The 18537-nt window shown below is 45.0% G+C and overlaps 1 protein-coding gene across 2 annotated transcripts in view; it reads left to right on the top strand.

Annotated features, from left to right (window-relative positions):
- The window catches only part of kremen1 (kringle containing transmembrane protein 1), a 91272-nt gene extending 82213 nt beyond the window's left edge, over positions 1-9059 (top strand). For both annotated transcript variants that reach the window (XM_037531969.1, XM_037531968.1), the window contains exons 9-10: positions 1619-1703; positions 7822-9059. In XM_037531969.1, the coding sequence (XP_037387866.1) occupies positions 1619-1703; positions 7822-7978 (242 nt within the window). In that variant the 3' untranslated portion in view covers positions 7979-9059. The remainder of the gene's footprint in view (positions 1-1618; positions 1704-7821) is intronic.
- The last annotated feature ends 9478 nt before the right edge of the window (positions 9060-18537 follow it).

The raw sequence follows: 18537 nt of genomic DNA, 5'->3' as shown, positions 1-18537 counted from the left end.
AAACTGGTGTAACTGGCCATATGAGGGCTGTAATGGAGGCATCATCTCGCCCTGTAGCGCTTCCTCTCCTGCAATATTGATATAGTGCTGAATATTAAAGATGATTTCAATGTGATTTCTGTTCATCTGCAGGTGAGATGTTGATGTTTAATCTCTCTGAGCTCAGGCCAGAAAACAGTGAGCAGATGCTGAGTAGATGCTGAGTAGATGCTGATTGACCTCTACTGACTGTGGATGGAATTACACTCATTATTTAACATTTCATCTGAAAACCTCAGACTCAGTTTGACCTTCTGCTTCTTCAGCTGCAGATACAAAAGGACAGGTGACCATTTTGGTGACAGCGTCTATGTTTGATTAGTGATTTATTGATTAGTCCAGAGCCAGAAGATCAAAAAGTGTTTTGTACACAGTGGTTTGCTGAACTGGAGCCGACTGGTAACCTGAAATCTCTTATTTCACACAAACACCCTCATCTGTCCGGCTGGAAGATCGAAGAGGCAGTGATGCTGTAAAGAGGAGGAGCTGCTGGTCTAAAAAACGTTCCTTATGATTTATAATTCAGCTCCTTTAAGCTCTCGGAGCCTTTTTGCAGCCGAACATATGAAACTCTTGCTTATACTGTAAAACGCGGCTTTCACTGGGAGATGTTTTTCTTTTCTAACTCTGCGTTTTAAACATCTCAGACGCTGCCGACTCGAACTCCACCGCCCCTCTGATCACCTTCCTGTGTTAATGCAATGTAGTATTACAGTGATGGTGGTGAATAATGAGGAGGCGGAGCTGAACGTGTGTGTTTATTAGGAGGACTCTTAGCACGCTCAGCTAAAGTGTTTGGGAAATGGAGACTGAAACTGGGAAGGTGGTTCACCACTTACAGTTTGTCACTACAGTCACTACACTACACTACATACTATCACTACAGTTCTGTTTGAGCTTTTTTTATGTCAGTAACAGCAGCTTTACTCACATTTTAACACTATTCTGATGACGTGTTTACATTTCAGCCATGTGTTTATTGGTCGGTTACTCGAAAACAGACATGACAGCTGACTGTCGACTTTGATTGAGTAGATTACGATTTCCTAACTGGACATAATGTGAGATAAGATTCTGTGAGATCAGATAAAAACCCCAAATTAAGAACAGATTGATTCTTTAATATGAATGTGTGAAAAATCTTATCTTCACTTAAAAGAGCTTAAGACAAAAGTTTAGACTGAACTCAAGGCCTTATTCTAATAGTCTCAGTCATATATGTATATAGTTCATATACAGGACTTTGCCGAGTTTAATTTCAGGAGGGTGAATTCTTGTTGAAGTCACTCAGACAGACAGCAGTGAACTATAACGAGGCACTCATTGTGTCTTTTTGCCGTTTTATCCTTTTATATAATTTCCCTCTTTTCTTCTCAGTCTTATTCGTTTTGTGTGACTCATCGATCATTTGTCTCTGCGCTCATCTGCTCCTGTCAGATCAGGTCTTTATATGACTGTGATGAGGCCAGTTTGACGCTGACAGTTTGATTTGTTGGTTAAGTTTGATTAATTGGAGCTGTAGAAGATCTTCAGCCTCAGCGAGACGCTGAGTCTAAATCGCTCTGTCTGTGTTTTACAGTGTGGACCATCTACGCTCTCGCCGCCCTGCTGACGCTGACTGTCTTAGCCATGGTGGCCAAACTGCTCCTGCACGTCACAGTAAAGTAAGTACACAAACACACAAACACACAAATGCACAAACGAACAAGGCTCGACTTCTGAATGACGTTTTCTTAAGGAAGAGCTTGGATTTTTTATTTTTAACTGAAACGGAATAATAACACTTAAACGAACTACGCCCCTCAGACTGTTCTTTTCTTGGGGCTCCACGTCTGTCTGGGTGTGGTGGAGGTCTTGCGGTGGTCTTGAAGAACCAGCATTCTTCTCAGTTAGTGAGCTCAGAACAGGTATCTACTTTTGAACTGCAGCTGACTGAAGTTGGTAGGCTAAAGCCATTTTATTGTGTTTTAATTTATCGTCCTCCAGGTCCAGCAGGTCAGTTTTTATTTGAGTTTACTGACTTTCTGATCTCCATTATTGAGCTGAAAAAAGTGTTATTGCTTGGGGACTTTAATTTGCATATTGATGATGACATGGATTGTATAGCCACTGAATTTCTTAATATTGTTGAATCTTTTCATTTTAAGCAGTTTGTTACAGATGCTACTCATACAGGTGGACATACTCTGGACCTAGTTTTTTTCTCTGGGGTTAGATATTGATCACATCTGCTGTGAAGATCTTCTGATAAGTGATCCGTCCGTGGATGACCGATGACACAGAAGTGTTGTAGGTGTGAGAGATTATGGAAAGCTACTGGGTTAGAAGTTCATTGCCTGTATCTTAAAAATCTTTTAATGCTTTAGTAAAAGAAGTTAGGTCTGCTTACTTTGCCAACTTAATTTTATCTTCTAAAAAGAAATTCTAAGATTTTATTTAATACTATTAGTAATATTGTTTCTCCACCATATTGGCAGTGGGAGATTGCGGGGAGGCCCTTGGCGGCCTAGGCCCCAGCAGCAGAAACTAGCTCTTGGTACATGGAATGTAACCTCACTGGGGTGGAAGGAGCCGGAACTTCTGCAGGAGGTTGAGAGGTACCAACTAGATATAGTTGGGCTCACCTCCACCCACAGTGTCGGCTCTGGAACCAAACTCCTGGATAGGGGTTGGTCTCTCTCCTACTCAGGGGTTGCACAGGGTGAGAGGCGCCGGCCGGGTGTGGGGATACTCACGAGTCCCCCGCTGGTGACCATGCAGTTGGAGTTTGTCCCGGTGGACGAGAGGGTCGCCTCAATGCGAATTAAAATCGCAGAGAGGAAAACTTTGATTGTTGTCTGTGCTTATGCACCAAACAGCAGGTCAGAGTATTCGGCCTTCTTGGAGCAAGTGGACGGGGTTCTGGAAATGGTCCCGCCTACAGACTCCATAGTCCTCCGGTAGGCCCAAGCGAATAGTGAGGGTTCTCATTTAAACCTAGTGAGGTGCGTAGTCTATGTAGGTTCATGGACTATCTTAAAGCTATCAGAGAATGGACATCAAATAATCTTCTTGTTGCTCCTGAAAAGGTTACCCTGATGATTAAACAAAACCTTGGTCTTCTTTCCCCTGTTGTCCACTCCAGCCTGCGTAATCTGGGTGTCATTTTTGATCAGTCATTGTCCTTATACTTACAGAGCATTACATGGCCAGGCTCCTATGTATGTGGTCGATCTGCTTCATCCATATGTATCAGCTCGTTCTCTTAGGTCGAGTAATTAAAATTTACTGTCTGTTCCACGTTCTCGATTAAAGACTCATGGAGATTGTGCATTTGAGGCTGTCGCTCCTAAATTGTAGAATACACTGCCCCCTTTTTTAAGATCAATTGATTCCGTGGAGTCTTTTAAAAAGCAACTAAAGACCCACCTTTTTAAGCAGGCGGTTGGATGATGGTCAAAGCAGCAAAAGCGTTCCCAGATGTTTTTGTTTTAAATCTTATGTACTGTGTCATGTTATATATTTTATATTGTGTTATGTTTTGTAAAGCACTTTGTTGCTTGTGTCTGTGAAAAGTGCTGTATAAGTCAATTTTACTTACTTACTTTTTACTTACTGACTAGCCTCGAGCTAATGCACCATCTAGCCCTGAGCTAAAGCACCGACTAGCCCTGAGCTAACACACTGAGTAGCCCTAAGTTAGCCCCAAGCTAACGCACTGACTAGCCCTAAGTTAGGCCCAAGCTAACACACTGACTAGCCCTAAGCTAGTCCCAGGCTAATGCACTGACTAGCCCTAAGCTAGCCCCAAGCTAACGCACCGTCTAGCCCTACGCTAATGCATGACTAGCCCTGAGCTAATGCACAACTAGCCCTGAGCTAACGTACGACTAGCCCTGAGCTAATGCCCACTAGCCCTGATCTAATGCACTGACTGCATTAATAATCAGAGAGGGGTCGATTCTGTTTCACCCGTTTAAATTATAATATTGTGGACACAGAGTTTGATATCAGAATTAGTTTGATATGGTGATATTAACAGGTCAGGTAAGTGCCACTGATCATCAAGCAGGGCTGTAAACAAAACTGTAGAAATATTAGACGAGTCCAGAATGAAGAACAGAGCTGAACACTTCAGTCCGGGACACTGACTGCATTACTGCTGCTGTATGTCCCAGCCTGTGGCCGATCTCATGATCCCTCTTCCCATCACTTGTGAACAACACCCCAAGATACTTAAACTCCTCCACCTGGGGCAGGTCCTTTCCCCTTACCTGGAGTGGGCATGCCATCCTTTTCTGGGCCAAGACCATGGACTCAGACTTGGAGGTGCTGACCTGCATACCAACTGCTTCACACTCAGCTGCAAACCACTCCAGTGAGCGCTGGAGGCATCCATGTGATTCGGCCAAAAGAACAACACCATCCCGGCTACACCCTGACACTCTGTCCATGAATATCATGAACAGCAGTGGAGACAGGGCACAACCCTGGCGGAGTCCAACTCTAATACTGAAAGGGTCTGACTTAACGCTGAGTATACGGACACAGCTCTCACTCCGGGAGTACAGAGATCGAGTGGCCCAGAGTAGTAGCCCCGGCACCCCATACTCCCGGAGGACCTCCCACAAGATATCTCGGGGAACATGGTCATAAGCCTTCTCCAAGTCAACAAAACACATGTAGACTGGTTTGGCAAACTCCCATGCCCACACAGCAATCCACGAGAGGGTGAAAAGCTGGTCCATTGTTCCATGGAAGGGACGGAATCTGCATTGTTCCTCCTCAATCTGAGGTTGAACTATCAGTCGGAGTCTCCTTTCCAGCACCTTGGCATAGACTTTCCCAGGGAGGCTAAGCAGTGTGATACCCCGACAGTTGGCACACACCCTCCAGTCCCCCTTTTTAAAAATAGGGACCACCACGCCAGTCTGCCAGTCCAAGGGTACTGTTCCTGAGGTCCATGCAATATTGCATAGTCGCGTCAGCCACGACAGCCCCACAATGGACGAATCTCATCCACCCCCAGTGCCTTGCCACTGAAGAGCTTGCCATCAAAGTGCTCCTTCCACCGACCGACAATATCCTCCATATATCCAGTCCCTAAAGGCCTCTTTCTTCAGCTTGATGGCCATCGGTGTCCACCAGGAGGTTCTTGGGTTACCGCCCTAACAGGCATCCACAAGCTTTTGGCCACAGCTATGCCTAGCAGCTTCCACAATGGAGAGGGTTTATTTATTTATTCAATTATTTATTTATTTTCCTTCTTTCCTGGTTTTACTGTCAGAGTCTGACCTGTTTTCCGCTGCAGGGCTGAATGGTTCACAGACAGAAACCGTTTCATTGGCTTTTCCACAGACACAATTCGATATGTGGAGCTGAAAACTGGGCTCGGCTAGTTTTTCCAGCACAGTTAGCCACCTTACTCGGAGCCACGGAACTGTTTGGTGGGACGATGTAATGGTGTAGCCAGTTCATGTCAGTACTGAGCCGCATCCTGTTGTCTTATTTCAAATCCGAATACAATCAAATAACCGCAGTCCGCTCAGCACAGACAGTGGATAAACATAAGCAGTGACTGACTTTAAATCCACCTCTTAAAAAAACATCAAAGCTTCAGCCCAACACCAGCTTCTATCGTGGGGCAGTCGTGGGCTGGAAGTCAGAGAACCGGAATGTTGCTGGTTGGATCCCCAGAGCCGACAGTACATGACTGAGGTGTCCTTGAGCAAGACACCTAACCCCCAACTGCTCCCCGGGCGCTGCAGATAGGGCTGCACACAACTGCCCCCTAGTGTGTGGGTGTGTCACTGCACGCATGGGTTACATGTGGAGGTCTAATTCTTCCAGTAGTTCTGAACTGATTTAGAGTAGCTGGCTAGCTCAGGTTCCACTCTAACAAAAGCTCTGACTCAAGTTTAGATGATTAGTCGGCTCTGAGGAAGTGACGTCATAGGGAATTGAACCTGTTCTCTGGTGTTTGGAGCTGGAGCCTCCTAGCTAAGCCAGTGCTAGCTGGCGCCTCCCTCCTGGTTTACTTGGTGTAGCTGAAAAGATTAAAACAGCCCAATGCCGGTTCTGTTCGACTAGCCGCTGGTCTGCTGTCACCAGTTTAGACGATAAACACGTAAAACGGAGAGAGTGACGTCAACTGACCAGCGTTGAGGTGACAGGAAGCTGAAATCAGACACTGTTCTGTGGTGCTTTGAGCTGAAACTCACCACAGTACAGGCTCAGTTTGAGGAGCTGATGATGGAGTAACCCCTGTTTGTTTAGAGGATGAAGAAGGAGGGCAGACAGAGACTGGAGGTGGAGGTTAGCCTATTATTATTCTGTATTTCATGGTTCTGATTTAGCAGCACAACAGATGGAAAAAGCGTCCCAAGAACCCTGAGAACTGTTTGGCTCAAGGGCAGAAAAGAGGCCTTTGAGTTTTCAGTACTGAAGCAGCTGGTGAGGCAGTGTTTCATTTGCCATTGATAACAAATAAAGTTGCTGTTCATTACCTTGGGGCTAATATAGCTAATAAATAGTGTTGATGTAAAAGATGTGGACCATGCTGTGTTCAGACAAATGCTCTTTTACAGAACAGGCAGCGGGAAAAAAAAACAGCGCTGTCTCAGCACAGAACACGGGGAGGGGACATAGCATTTGGGGGGCAGATACTTTTCTAATTTAACTATTTTTACTATATAATTAGTTTAATCTGCTCTACTCTGATCTGCTCTGCTCTGCTCTGTTCTGCTCTGGTCTGGTCTGTTCTGGTTTGCTCTGGTCTGTTCTGCTCTGCTCTGCTCTGCTCTGCTCTGTTCTGCTCTGGTCTGGTCTGTTCTGGTTTGCTGTGGTCTGTTCTGCTCTGCTCTGCTCTGTTCTGGTCTGCTCTGTTCTGTTCTGTTCTGGTCTGGTCTGGTCTGTTCTGCTCTGCTCTGGTCTGGTCTTCTCTGCTCTGCTCTGCTCTGCTCTGTTCTGTTCTGCTCTGCTCTGCTCTGGTCTGGTCTGCTCTGCACTGCTCTGGTCTGGTCTGGTCTGGTCTGCTCTGCTCTGCTCTGGTCTGTTCTGCTCTGTTCTGGTCTGCTCTGGTCTGCTCTGCACTGCTCTGGTCTGGTCTGGTCTGGTCTGCTCTGCTCTGGTCTGGTCTGGTCTGCTCTGGTCTGGTCTGGTCTGGTCTGCTCTGCTCTGTTCTGGTCTGTTCTGGTTTGCTCTGGTCTGTTCTGCTCTGCTCTGTTCTGGTCTGCTCTGTTCTGTTCTGCTCTGGTCTGGTCTGTTCTGCTCTGCTCTGGTCTGGTCTGCTCTGGTCTGGTCTGCTCTGGTCTGGTCTGCTCTGGTCTGGTCTTCTCTGCTCTGCTCTGTTCTGTTCTGGTCTGCTCTCTGCATTGCTCTACTCTGGTCTGGTCTGCTCTGGTCTGGTCTGGTCTGCTCTGGTCTGTTCTGCTCTGCTCTGGTCTGGTCTTCTCTGCTCTGGTCTGCTCTGCTCTGGTCTGTTCTGCTCTGCTCTTCTCTGTTCTGTTCTGCTCTGGTCTGTTCTGCTCTGGTCTGGTCATCTCTGCTCTGGTCTGCACTGGTCTGCTCTGGTCTGGTTTGCTCTGCTCTGCTCTGGCCTGGTGTGCTCTGCTCTGCTCTAGTCTGGTCTGGTCTAATGTTCTAACGTTCTAATGTCTGTAATATTGTCATTTTATATTGTTAAATGTTCCAGAGGACTGAAAATGGAAACATCATCATATTAACAGAGTTTCGGGAACTCCTCTTTTTGCTGGATTGAGAAACGTACAGATTCTGATCTCTCATTCTTTTCTTCTCCCACAGATCTCCCACGATCCCCTCCATCAGTGGGTCGGAGTCTTGCGCTCAGAGCGCAGCATCTGAGCCCTGGATCATCCTGTACAGACCCTCCACCATCTCCCTCTTCAAGAAGAAGCTGAAGAACCACCACGGGGACCTCAGCCCGCTGGTGGGGAACTAACCACCACACTGCTGGTGGGGGACGGACCACCACTCTGCTGGACTGGAGAGCTGCTGGTGGCCTTTGCAGATCACTCACAGATACATATATATACTCTCACTCACAGGCTGTGTAGAACACTGACCCTTCACTGGGGGTCTGACGGACCCCTGACTGACTAGTGCAGTCATTTGAAATCAAAACACTTGAGCGCTGGATGAGCAAAATGACTCGTCTTGCCCGGACATATGATCTGATGGTGGCGAATCCAAAGGGAATCTGACTGGCGGAGGTGTGTTAGAGGTTTGGCCTGCCATGGACAATGAGGACGCATCACTGACCCGTTAATAAATACTGCCTGAAAGTGACTGGACACCAAGGCTTTTCCTTTCTCAGCTGTGGACAAAAACTAAGACCGATAAAAGTTGCTGAGCAGCAGAATCAACGTGAAACAGCTGCTGCTTTTCTCAGTTGTGGACCTAAAAAGACAAAATAAAAGTCTTTGGAAAGCAGAAAAAGTTTTCTTTGTGCTGTTATGGACAGAAAAGACCAAAAGTCTTGGGACAGTTTTGAGGACGAGGCTGTTTTTTCTGCTGTTTTTTGGACCAAAAAGCCTAGAAAAGAACTTGTGTGCGATTCAGGGTCTGACTGGAACAAACGAAATCCGTAACCACGGATGCGGTCAGCCTCGCTGGGACAGAAGCCGATTTGTTGTCCGTTTTGTAGGTCAGTGAGCAGAACGGTGGAGAACGAGTGGGAGTAGAACAGATCTTGATCTCAGAGTGAACGACAACAGAACAGCAACAACAACAACAAACGAAGAAACAGAAGCCCAGGCGGTCTGTGGAGGGAAGTCGGTCACTGCTGCGGGTCAGAAACAAAGACAAACTGGATTCTTTCTGGAACCTCTTTAAACGTTTTTCACTCATTTATGTTCTTTTTTATCTGTTGTGGGTTTTGATCTGTTTGTCTTCCTAGTGTCTGTAAGTGCCTTAAGGGTTGGAACGTCTTTATTTTTCTGGTTTATTTTCCTTTTTTACCCTGTGGATCTGTCACTGCGTCTGTGGCTTTAATCTTGTTTAGTGTAGTGTTTAGAAGTGAGGTTGGGGGGTGGTGGTGGTGGTGGTGGTGTGGGGGGGGTTCTGCTAAAATCAGCTCTGAGTCTGCTGTTCCGGTTGGTTCCGCAGAGAGAGCCGCTAAAATGTGTTGAGCAACGTTCCTGATGAAAAGCGCTTCCACTTCATCACCATAGCGGGAAATTCTTCCAAAACAATCCTCTCTTTCTCCTCCTCCTGTTCCACACACAACGCTCTCGTTCTGAAGCACTTCCTCAGATTCAGCGCTGTGTCGCTGCGGCTCGTCACACGTTAAAGCGATACTTCAGCAACAAAACTAACTGCCTTTTCTCCCCCAAACCAGCCCCCATTTCCCCCTTTTACTCCCAGTATAGTCCATCAGTCAAAACGCGTTTACAATCTGCTAAACGCTGTGAATGTATTAGGAAAAGGGGGAAATGAGTTTTTGCTTCACTGTCACAAGCCAGAACCGAGGGTTCTCTATAAAGAACAGTGTTCTGCATTGTGTGAGTTGCAGTTCAGGTCAGATCGCCCCCTGCTGGTTGTGCTCAGAACATAGGTTAATAATGAGCTGTAGGTGCTGCAGATATTCGTTCAGGTATGTGTGACGCCGTATCGGTGATCCAGCAGCGCAAACAACAGAAATCCAGCGTTTACAACAAACTCACGATGACAATGTCACTGTCAGTCGTCCACGGAGCAGCGCCGTCTCCGAGCTGTGTGTCCTTTACCTCATTATATTTTAATCTCAAACAGTTATTCAGCTCAGTGTGAATATCTTATAAAAATACTAGTTTGATTTCGTGCCTGAAGCGCAGCTGAAAGTGAATTATAATTTGTTTAAATTTAAATTAAATTTTTTCCCAATAGGGTAAATGGAGTTTTGAGCACAACCAACAGAGGGCGCAGTTTTGCACGTCCCCTTTCCTCTTATTCCATCCCATAATACAGTGATGAGCTCTTAAACGCGTCGGTTCAGAGTGAAGCACTTTCATAATGAAGCTCTTACTAATTAAACTTTAAAGGGAGTTAACAGTCGTTTAAAAAGATCCGCTTTAATTATAATAAAGGCTTATAATCAGGACCAAAACGCACGACCTCACCTCAGAACTTAGAGGAGAAGCTCAGCCAAACATGCTAACAAGCTAACCTTGAGCTGAAGCTGCTCACCAACAGTTAGCATGATGTCGTTTTCGTAATGCTAATCGTTGGCTATTCACCTTCACTCAGTGTTAGCAACATTAGCATTTTGGACTGAGCTCATCTGTGCTTTTACGGTGTGCAGCAGTTTGTGTGTTGAAAATAAAAATAACAAGAATAAAAAATAATTATTATTTTGTGTAATAATAACGGAAACGATACAGTAGTGATGGAAAAAGACAACAAAACTCTTGATTTATTATTATTATTATTATAGTTATAGTTATTCAAGATTTGGTTTGGTTACATTTTGGTTGTAATTAAATTTTTTGTTTTACTGTACACTTTTTTACAATTTATACTCAGTTGTGACTGTTTTACTCATTTCAAACAGGTTTGTTTTGACTCAGTTCTGTAAAAATAACTCCCCCAAATCCCTGAAATAAAAGTAATAATATTAATAATAATAATAATAATAATATTGCAAGCTTACTCTTGAGCTCCTGCCATTCACATGACCTGTTGTTTGTTTTTATCACTTGTAAATAGCTGTAAATGACGACTTTATGTGTGGTGTGGAATCAGAGAGGCGGTCTGAGATGACCAGCTACAGAATGCTGACCCCTGCCCAACCCCCCATCCCTCCCCTCCCCCCGGCACACTGGGTCTTCCAGTAATGCTCTGCTTCTTCCTGTCTGAAGTGAATGTGCAGTCTGAGATAATCACAGCTCATTAAACACAATCACATCCGATCAGAACCAGCAGAGAACAAAGAGAGAACCGCAGAACACTGCAGCGCACTAAGATCATAGAACACTGTCTACATCACCGAATATCACCATACATACACAAACATCAACAAACATACATCACCATAGATATGTCACCATACATCCATCACCATATATCACCATACATCACCATAGATATATCACTATACATACATCACCATAGATATATCACCACACATACATCACCATACATCATCAGATATATCACCATACATGTCACCATACATCACCATAGATATATCACTATACATACATCACCATAGATATATCACCACACATACATCACCATACATCATCAGATATATCACCATACATGTCACCATACATCACCATAGATATATCACTATACGTACATCACCATCGATATATCACCACACATACATCACCATACATCATCAGATATATCACCATACATGTCACCATACATCACCATAGATATATCACTATACGTACATGACTGTACATCGACATACACACATTACCAAACATCATCACTGTATCTCACCATATGTCTGACTGTTTTCATAGAACGGTCAGTGTAGAACCTCCAGATTCATATGAGGGCACTTTCAGGGACAAAATAAAGGAAACAGGAGAAAGAAATGTTTTCATTAAATTGTAAATAAAATAGTGAGATTTTAATTTATACAGTAAATTATTGTTACTTTAAATGGGACATAATCTATCTTTTGCATAAGTGAAGTATGGTTCTAGTTTTTATTTAATGTGTTCTGACTGCAGAAATAAATATGCATGTTTCTTACAGCTGCGTTCTTGTGTTCTGTCCCTGTAACAGTGAGAGAGGAGAGGTTCCCTCACCAGGAGCACATATACAGTGTGAACTAGACTCGAAAAATGGTTCTGCAAGGGTTCTTTAGTAAAGACAGTGGTCCCTGTAGAAGTCTGAACACTCAAAGAAACTTTGCATGTATACTATGCAGACGAAAGTATTGGGAAAAACCTAATTATTGAGTTCAGGTGTTTCAGCCACACCGGTTACTCACGGGTGTATAAAGTTAAGCTCATAGCCTTGCAGTCTTGCACCTCTGCCACTAGAGGTTTGTACTGAAGAGCTCAGTGACTTTAAACATGGTACTGTCATAGGATGCCGCCTCAGCACTACTAAATCTGCCCTAGACAACCGTAAGCACAGTGTCTGTCCTCTGTTGAATCATCACTAAAGAGCTCCAAACTGTCTCTGGAAGCCACATCAGCAAAAGATCTGCACATTAGAAGCTTCATGAATTGGGTTTTCATGGCTGAGCAGCTGCACAGAAGCCTAACATCACAATGTGCAATGCCAAGCGTCGGCTGGATGGGGTGTAAAGCACTGTCACTGGACTCTGGAGCAGTTGAACCATGTTCTGTGGAGTGACCAATTAGTTTCTCTATCTGTCAGTCTGATGGACGAGTCTGGGTTTGGTGAGTGCCAGGAGAACGTTACCTGCCTGACTGCACTGTGCACTTTGGTGGAGGAGGGATGATGCTCTGAGGGTGTTTTTCAGGGGTTGGTCTAGAACCCTTAGTTCCAGTGATGGGAACGTGGAAGCTGTTATAGCTGTGAAGTTGGGACCAACTCCATAGTATTAAATTTAGACAAAACATGTTTAGGTGTTAAAGATGGAGAAATGATTGCAGCAGCATAAGGCTCAACATTGACCAGCCCACAATGACCTGTCAGAGAAGACGTCGTTCTCTGTATAACTGCACAAAAGAACACCCTTTCAGCAGGAGAAGTTCTTCTGAGAACGTCATAAAGAAGGTTATTTCTCTGCATACGAATCTGAAAATATCTTGAGCTCATCACATACACACATTAAAATCACTCGGTCACATGACGACTAATTATTAATAAAACCACAGAAAATTTCAAATCGCCTGAACAAAAAGTATAAAAATTTGACTTTGTATAATAATAATAATAATATTTTTTTTATAGAAGCTCTAACTGTTCAGTAGTTCAACTTAAGACCAATCAGAACATGCTGTTTCCATGGTGATGGCTAATTTATTTTTTCAGATGTGCAGTTTGATCGATTTGTCATTTTTATTCATTTACAAACCCAACTGTACATCTCAGACATCGTCTCTGTTACAACCAAGTCTTGACGCTCAGAGCAGCAGCTGAGTCTGTAAGTGAAGGAAACTGAGAAGCGTGATGTGAAGCTGTTGGTCATTAATGGGTCAGCGTGTTCAGGGTGAGCCGATGTCCTCCTAAGTGTTTCTGACTGTTGGACGTGAGCCAGACAAAGACTGTACTGAAGCATCAGCAACAATCAGGTGGGTTTCTTCTGGACCACCGGGAAGAAGGAGGGGTTAAAAATGTGGAATAAAGTTTAATGTGAGATCACTTTAGTGTTTAAAGAGGCGGATGAAGAAATCAGTTCATATCAAAGCAAAAGTTCTGTAACGAAGGCTTATACTCTGCTAATTAGCGCTGGAGCTACGAGGCTAATGTGGCTAACACATATTGAAAGCGTATACTCTGAAAATTAGCGCTAGACCTTTGAGGCAAATGTGGCAAACGTAATGAAAGCTTATACTCCACTAATTAGTGCTGGAGCTACGAGGCTAACCTTAACCCTAACCAATCAGCTCTCAGTATCAGTAACGCTAACCAATCAGCTCTCAGTATCAGTAACGCTAACCAATCAGCTCTCAGTAGCAGTAACTCTAACCAATCAGCTCTCAGTACCAGTAACGCTGACCAATCAGCTCTCAGTAGCAGTAACACTAACCAATCAGCTCTCAGTAGCAGTAACTCTAACCAATCAGCTCTCAGTAGCAGTAACGCTAACCAATCAGCTCTCAGTAGCAGTAACGCTAACCAATCAGCTCTCAGTAGCAGTAACACTAACCAATCAGCTCTCAGTAGCAGTAACACTAACCAATCAGCTCTCAGTAGCAGTAACACTAACCAATCAGCTCTCAGTATCAGTAACACTAACCAATCAGCTCTCAGTAGCAGTAACATTAACCAATCAGCTCTCAGTAGCAGTAACACTAACCAATCACTTTATCTAGACACTTTATCCACTGCTCTAATTCAATATCATGCTGCTATAGCAAACTTGCACTCTGGACTTTATATTGCTGCTAACTGCCTACTCTCCCTCTCTTGTGTACTTTTCTATTTTGTGTTTTTTTGTATCTATTTGCTTATATTTATCTATTTTAATAACAGCTCTTGGGTGTAAACTGGACCATGAGATCTTAATTTCGTTCCACCTCATGTACCATGTGATGCGAATGACAAAATATCCTTGAATCCTTGAATCAAGGATTCAGTAGCAGTAACACTAACCAATCAGCTCTCAGTGTCAGTAACACTAACCAATCAGCTTTCAGTAGCAGTAACAGTGACCAATCAGCTCTCAGTAGCAGTAACTCTAACCAATCAGCTCTCAGTAGCAGTAACACTAACCAATCAGCTCTCAGTGTCAGTAACACTAACCAATCAGCTCTCAGTAGCAGTAACACTAACCAATCAGCTCTCAGTAGCAGTAACACTAACCAATCAGCTCTCAGTAGCAGTAACACTAACCAATCAGCTCTCAGTAGCAGTAACTCTAACCAATCATCTCTCAGTAGCAGTAACACTAACCAATCAGCTCTCAGTAGCAGTAACTCTAACCAATCAGCTCTCAGTAGCAGTAACGCTAACCAATCAGCTCTCAGTAGCAGTAACGCTAACCAATCAGCTCTCAGTAGCAGTAACTCTAACCAATCAGCTCTCAGTAGCAGTAACACTAACCAATCAGCTCTCAGTGTCAGTAACGCTAACCAATCAGCTCTCAGTAGCAGTAACGCTAACCAATCAGCTCTCAGTAGCAGCAACACTAACCAATCAGCTCTCAGTAGCAGTAACACTAACCAATCAGCTCTCAGTGTCAGTAACACTAACCAATCAGCTCTCAGTAGCAGTAACTCTAACCAATCAGCTCTCAGTAGCAGTAACACTAACCAATCAGCTCTCAGTAGCAGTAACGCTAACCAATCAGCTCTCAGTAGCAGTAACGCTAACCAATCAGCTCTCAGTAGCAGTAACGCTAACCAATCAGCTCTCAGTAGCAGTAACGCTAACCAATCAGCTCTCAGTAGCAGCAACACTAACCAATCAGCTCTCAGTAGCAGTAACACTAACCAATCAGCTCTCAGTAGCAGTAACACTAACCAATCAGCTCTCAGTAGCAGTAACTCTAACCAATCAGCTCTCAGTAGCAGTAACGCTAACCAATCAGCTCTCAGTAGCAGTAACGCTAACCAATCAGCTCTCAGTAGCAGCAACACTAACCAATCAGCTCTCAGTAGCAGTAACACTAACCAATCAGCTCTCAGTGTCAGTAACACTAACCAATCAGCTCTCAGTAGCAGTAACACTAACCAATCAGCTCTCAGTAGCAGTAACACTAACCAATCAGCTCTCAGTGTGAGTAACACTAACCAATCAGCTCTCAGTAGCAGTAACACTAACCAATCAGCTCTCAGTAGCAGTAACTCTAACCAATCAGCTCTCAGTATCAGTAACACTAACCAATCAACTCTCGGTATCAGTAACACTAACCAATCAACTCTCAGTAGCAGTAACGCTAACCAATCAGCTCTCAGTAGCAGTAACGCTAACCAATCAGCTCTCAGTAGCAGTAACACTAACCAATCAGCTCTCAGTAGCAGTAACACTAACCAATCAGCTCTCAGTAGCAGTAACACTAACCAATCAGCTCTCAGTAGCAGTAACACTAACCAATCAGCTCTCAGTAGCAGTAACTCTAACCAATCAGCTCTCAGTATCAGTAACACTAACCAATCAACTCTCAGTATCAGTAACACTAACCAATCAACTCTCAGTAGCAGTAACACTAACCAATCAGCTCTCAGTAGCAGTAACGCTAACCAATCAGCTCTCAGTAGCAGTAACACTAACCAATCAGCTCTCAGTAGCAGTAACACTAACCAATCAGCTCTCAGTATCAGTAACACTAACCAATCAGCTCTCAGTAGCAGTAACACTAACCAATCAGCTCTCAGTAGCAGTAACACTAACCAATCAGCTCTCAGTATCAGTAACACTAACCAATCAGCTCTCAGTAGCAGTAACACTAACCAATCAGCTCTCAGTAGCAGTAACACTAACCAATCAGCTCTCAGTAGCAGTAACGCTAACCAATCAGCTCTCAGTAGCAGTAACACTAACCAATCAGCTCTCAGTATCAGTAACACTAACCAATCAGCTCTCAGTAGCAGTAACTCTAACCAATCAGCTCTCAGTAGCAGTAACTCTAACCAATCAGCTCTCAGTAGCAGTAACACTAACCAATCAGCTCTCAGCAGCAGTAACACTAACCAATCAGCTCTCAGTAGCAGTAACACTAACCAATCAGCTCTCAGTAGCAGTAACACTAACCAATCAGCTCTCAGTAGCAGTAACACTAACCAATCAGCTCTCAGTAGCAGCAACACTAACCAATCAACTCTCAGTGTCAGGTTTTCTTTGCTGTTTCAGTGAAATCCGTTGTTCTACTGTGTGAAATGAAGTGAAAGTTCTGTGAAAGAATGTGTTTGAACTTTTGTGTTTATCCACTCAGTCGATCAGGCTTTTAGCTATTTAGCCACTCAGCCGATCATCTGATCAGCCATTGAGTCGATCAGTTGATCAGCCACTCAGACGATCAGCCGTTTAGCCTCTCAGCCTCTCAGCTGTTCAGCCTTTTAGCCGATCAGCTGTTCAGCCTTTTAGCCGTTCAACCGTTTAGTGGAACAGTTGATTAGCCATTGAGTCGATCAGTTGATCAGTCGCTCAGCCGATCAGCCGTTTAGTCGATCAGTTGATCAGCCATTCAGCTGTTTAGCCGTTCAGCTGATGAGCCGTTCAGCCAATCAGCCGATCAGCAGTTTAGCCACTCAGCCGATCAGCTGATCAGCCACTGAGTCGATCAGTTGATCAGCCACTCAGACGTTTAGCCTCTCAGCCGATCAGCTGTTCAGCCTTTTAGCCGATCAGCTGTTCAGCCTTTCAGCCGATCAGCCGTTTAGTGGAACAGTTGATCAGCCATTCAGCTGTTTAGCCGTTCAGCTGATGAGCTGTTCAGCTGATCAGCCGTTTAGTCGATCAGTCGATCAGCCATTCAGCCACTCCGCAGATCAGCCGTTTAGCCACTCAGCCGACCAGCTGTTCAGCCTTTTAGCCGTTTAGTGGAACAGTTAAATAGCCACTCAGCAGATCAGCCGTTTAATCGATCAGACGTTCAGCCGTTCAGCCGATCAGCCGTTTAATCGATCAGACGTTCAGCCGATCAGCCGTTTAATCGATCAGACGTTCAGCCGATCAGCCGTTTAGTTGTTGAGCCAATCAGCTGTTTACATGTTCAGCCGTTTAGCCGTTTAACCGTTCAGCTGATCAGCCATTTAGCCACTCAGCCGATCAGCTGTTCAGCCGTTCAACTGTTCAGCCGTTCATTAAGGGCGAAGCGGTGGTCCATCAGACCAACCAGCTGCAGTCGGGTTTGCAGGCCGCTGTAAGGAAAGGGCACGGCAGCGTCCGCCCAGCAACACTCGGCCTGAGAGCTCTAAAGCTCCTGCTGCCCCTGTTCTTCTGAATTCAGGGGACTTTCAGGTGTTTTCTGGGTGTTTCTGGTAATAAAGGCGTGATGGTAATGAGGAGCTCAGTGCCGCTGTCGGGTCCGGTTTCAGGGCTAGCTGAACGCAAGCGCTGAAGGCCAGATGAGACCTGATCCTCCCGACGGGGAGGAGACGCACAGAGGCGCTCTCGCCGGGTAAAACCGCTCCCTCCCTGGAGTTCAGGGTCCATTCAGAGCTCAGCAAAAGCTTTTGTGCTGCAGTAAACTGAGCCGATGGGGCCTCAGCGACTCGGCCGTCTCCCACAGAATGGTCATCTTTATGTGCGGTTCTTCGCCGAGCCGGGCTAAAGGGTCAGGGCTCTGCAAGGTCGCCGGAGCACAGTGGCCTCAGTGTGAGAGCAGAGCCGTGAATAGGAGACAGTGTGGACGGTGCGGAGCTGGAATTACAGGATAAAGGACATTATACAGCCGTTACCACCCCCCCATCGCCCCCCCACCCCCCCACCCCCCGACTGAAGTGTACTGCATACATTTTCATCCTGATGCTAAAAGCTAAACTCAACAAACTGTCCGGAATGCTCACCGTCAGCGGAGTCCAGAACCAGGCCCGGTCGGCTGACCGCTGCAGCTGGCTAATTGGAGAATATGACACTGAGGCTATGAGGCTAAGCTAACCAGCACCATGGCGTCTCAGCAGCCGCTGACTTTCCTTTCTGTCATTGAATTTCAGCCGAACTGGAAAAGATGCTAACAGAACTTCAGAAGTTCAGACTGGACGACTTGGAGAAAACCGAGACCCCCCAAAATCTAAATTGTAGGGGAAATCTATGAATGTGTGTGTGTGCGTGTCGTGTGTGTGTGCGTGTGTGTGTAGCTGAAACACTACCGATGCCCGACTGCACTGACTGCTCACATGGCCTCTACAGGGAGAACTGCGCCCTCTGCTGGTTTTCTTCAAAACTCCATTCATTTTTTCCACAGAGGAATTTTTGAAA

Source organism: Pygocentrus nattereri, chromosome 20 (assembly GCF_015220715.1).
Source record: "Pygocentrus nattereri isolate fPygNat1 chromosome 20, fPygNat1.pri, whole genome shotgun sequence".
NCBI classification, from domain to species: Eukaryota; Metazoa; Chordata; class Actinopteri; order Characiformes; family Serrasalmidae; genus Pygocentrus; species Pygocentrus nattereri.
Note: the sequence above shows the minus strand (reverse complement) of the source record. Positions and strands in the feature narration are given on the sequence as shown.